This window comes from Zophobas morio, unplaced genomic scaffold (genome assembly GCF_036711695.1).
Source record: "Zophobas morio isolate AGI-343-1 ecotype UQ-CSIRO unplaced genomic scaffold, CSIRO_AGI_Zmor_V1 ptg000033l, whole genome shotgun sequence".
NCBI lineage: Eukaryota > Metazoa > Arthropoda > Insecta > Coleoptera > Tenebrionidae > Zophobas > Zophobas morio.
In genome coordinates this window covers 726,039-729,642 of record NW_026972138.1, presented here as the reverse complement: position 1 = coordinate 729,642, position 3,604 = coordinate 726,039, and the positions used below count along the sequence as shown (strand labels likewise).

The following is a 3,604-nucleotide window of genomic DNA, read 5'->3' as shown; positions in this document are numbered from 1 at the left end:
CTCATGTACTATGTTGCGCTAATAAAAAACATACATGAAAAACAGATGTGAAAACATTGGCACCCCTAATTAACAAAAGTTGTAGATAGTAAAACACTGTATCTAAATCACTCTTTATTCTCTTTGTAACATGTGTCAATCAAATAAAATTCATTATTTTGTTATAATAAATTTATTTTAGGTTATACCTGACAACAAATCGAATATATTTAAAAAAAGAACATCATATCGCAGGACCTGACGCTAACAAAAAAATATCTTGGCCTACTGCGTGTTTGAAACAATCGTTGTGTGCGGTGAACTCTTAAAATTATATATTTCTTATAACTCTTAGTTTTTATATTTAAAAATTCTAAAATGTATCCATATTTAAAGTTTCTCAATTCGTCGACAATGAAAATTTTCCATTCCATTTATATGTTACGAAAGTAATAAATGCGCTCATAAAATTAAAACCAGCATTTATTTATATCAATGTGAATAATGATTAACTAACAAAATGCCATTAATATACTTAAATATATTTTAGGAAACAATGTGGTGACTATAAGTATAATCTGTTTTAAACGTATAATCTGTTTTAAACACTAAACCAACATAAGGAAAATTACATTTTGTCAGACTTTACGCAAATAGGAATATTTTTAGCTAATTAATCTCGACAATGACAGACTCCTTTTTCGCAGTAGCCTCCTTTGTGTCCCATGGCAATGCAACGGATGGCGCAAAGAGTTTCACTACCGATGACGTCGCAGGTGATTCGCCCTAAATGGCAAAAAAAAACATAAAACAAAAAAAATTAAAAAAAAAGCCAAACTTACCATGAGGTTCATCTCCTACTGGAGCCACTTCATCGTCGAGTGGTAGCGAATTGACTTCAAAAAGAGCAATAGCAAAAACTATTGCAAGCAAGGTAGCTACGAAGAACTTGTTCATTTTGATTTCTTGTTGTACTGACGGTAGGTGAGGATCCATCGTGCTTATATACGATTTTGGACGATAAGTGTTTATGTTAGAACTTTAGCCCTTAAAGTTTGTAACAACTGTTTACCGTACTGATAATTTTTTTATCGGTAATTTTTTTTGTTTCCACGAATTTCGAGAGTTTCTGTTAATTTGTTCAAAACAATTTCGTCAGATGACGAGCAATCAACAAAATACAATAATGATTTTCGGTATATCGAAGGAAGATTTGTTTTAATCACCTTACTTTAATACGTCAATAATTCGTTAATCATCTCACGAAATGAACAGATTTTGCTACTGATAATGTCGATTTTATCAATGTTTTTAAATCTGACGATTTTATTTTGACTTTTCCCGTTGAGGGAGTTATGATTGAAGAAAAACAAATTGTTTTTACATATTCCATGTTGACGTCACAATTTTTAGGGAAATTTTCTCTCGTACATTTTATTTTTTTTTGAGAAAATATGATTGGTAAAATTATTGAGCGATTGAGCAAGTTCGTAAAAACACCATATTTGTAAAAGAGACCGGGTAAAATCAGCGCCGCAAGCAGCTCCCGCATGGCCATACAAGAAAAAATGCTTTTTAATTAATTTTAAAAGCGCCGAACACGCAAATAGAGCAACCCAACAATAAAAAATACACACCTCCTAATAAAAATTTCATCCCAGTTTGCAGGGCGCTTTAAATTTTCATTAGGGCATTTTCCAACTTTAAGCCGGCATTTACCTTTGTTATTTTGTCACATCCCTTGTGTACCGCCCCACTCAGCGTAACATCTCTTGCGAACAAATACAATAAAACTGATGCATACGTAATTTTACGCGACCCACACAAATTCAAAACAGGACCATTCGCTTTTATGTGAAATTCCATTTTAGTATTCATACCAGCCGAGTTGCAGAAAGCCGTCGATAAAATTTGTTTATGTACAATTTCTGGTGTTACGTTCGGAAAGAAATTAGGCTGGCGAAAAAGCGGACCGCAAGGCCTCGTTCCCGCCTCGGCGTATCGTTTTACACACTTTCGTTCCAGCGCCAAAACCGGCGCTGACAGAAAAGTTGAGCCCTTTGAGCAGCGACACGCGGTTCACATAACAAGGGACATTCGAGCCGGGGCTAACGAGCGCAGCCCCGCTTAAAAATTCCCGCGACGTAAGGTTGTAAAAGGGATATCTATAAATTACGGGCGATGATAAGTAGAGAATCGCCCTCCGCGGGCCCGGGTTACGTCCCGGCTTTTTCTTTATATGCAGTAAATCTTAATTGAATCATAATATTTTGCGGCGGAGTGCCGTTTCGGCGCGGAGTGGCTTGTCGGGCTTTGGGGGGACCTGATCGGGCTGTGTTCGACTTTCGGCGAAAAAGAGCCAAATCGGATTTGAGGTGAAATTATGTGTAACCGCGTTTTTATGACGGCTGCCTCGTTCGTATCAGGCCAATATTAAATTTTATTGCGGCCAGATATGGCCGGGCGAGGATTATTGGGGAGATAAATGCTTACTAAGTATACTAAAGTCTGTATTTTATGTTTATCATAATTCTGCATATCACGGGAATTCATTATCCCGGGGGATTATGCGGCCGGAGTTGGCAGGAGTTATTTCTGCCCGCTCGCTCACTGACTGTGTAACAAGTGGACGGTTTCGACGATGTTCCGAAAGTCATTCATTTCGGTTCAGATTTTTTACTCAGGAGTATCATCGCAGAAATCATAGTTTTAACTAGAGCTGGATTGTGGTTTTAGTACAAGTCAAAGGACTGTCTTTTCGGGAATAATTTACGTGAGAAGGTCAAATTCAGCTAGAAACTAGCTCGTCTTCTATTTCTGCGTCGGTTTTTGGTTTAGACGTGGTGGAAGCGTGAGCGTCGTTAACGAGCTGAGAATATACGATTACGATCTAATAAGATTTCGCAACAATAGGTTTCAGAAGACAGTCCTCGAGTCGTCAAAGGTTTATTTATTATCTGGCTTCTCAAAATTTCCGCTTGTTTTGATATTTTGTAGTTCAATTTACGTTTTTATCTGACGAAAGTTATTTGTTATTGGAAAGTTTTACTTTATAAACATTGGAAAGTTGTTAGCTTTTGACTTCAAAAGTATGTTATTGTTTTCCTTCGGTGTGGTAATTAGTGAGGGTTGGATAATGTAGGCACAGAGAGCAAAATAAAAATTAAGCACAATATTCCATTTCTATATGAAATAGACGATTTTCTAAACGATAGTCCGTGGATCTATGAAATTGTGTGATCTTGTTGTCATATCGTCTCTATATTTCTCGAATTTCAGTTTTTCGACTCTTCAATCTTTTAGTTTTTCAATTATCCAATTTTGGGCTTTTTCAGTTTTTCGATTCGTAAATTTCTCAATTTTCCGATACTTTTGTTTTTAAATTTTACGGTTTTTTGGGGTTTTTGATTTATAAATTTTTCGATATTTCAGTTTTGGGATTTTTGAACATTTCGGTTTTTAAAAGTTTGCGACTTTTCGTTTCGATTTTTCGATTATTTTATCTTTTCGGTTGTCAGACTTTTCAATTTTTCGATTTTTTTATATATCGATTTTGGATATTTAAATTTTTAGCCATATTTTTGTTTTAATTTTTCAATTTCTTAATGTTTCGATTTTGTCAGCT

At 35.5% G+C, this 3,604-nt stretch overlaps 1 protein-coding gene across 1 annotated transcript; it reads right to left on the bottom strand.

The window, feature by feature from the left end:
• Nucleotides 1-444: 444 nt before the first annotated feature.
• Nucleotides 445-990, bottom strand: LOC135139788 (U-Asilidin(12)-Dg3b-like). Its single transcript, XM_064070125.1, has 2 exons — nucleotides 822-990; nucleotides 445-765 (listed from the first exon to the last, which is right to left on the bottom strand). The coding sequence occupies exons 1-2, from the start codon at nucleotides 973-975 to the stop codon at nucleotides 653-655; spliced, it is 267 nt and encodes an 88-aa protein (XP_063926195.1). The 5' UTR covers nucleotides 976-990; the 3' UTR covers nucleotides 445-652.
• Between the last annotated feature and the right edge of the window lie 2,614 nt (nucleotides 991-3,604).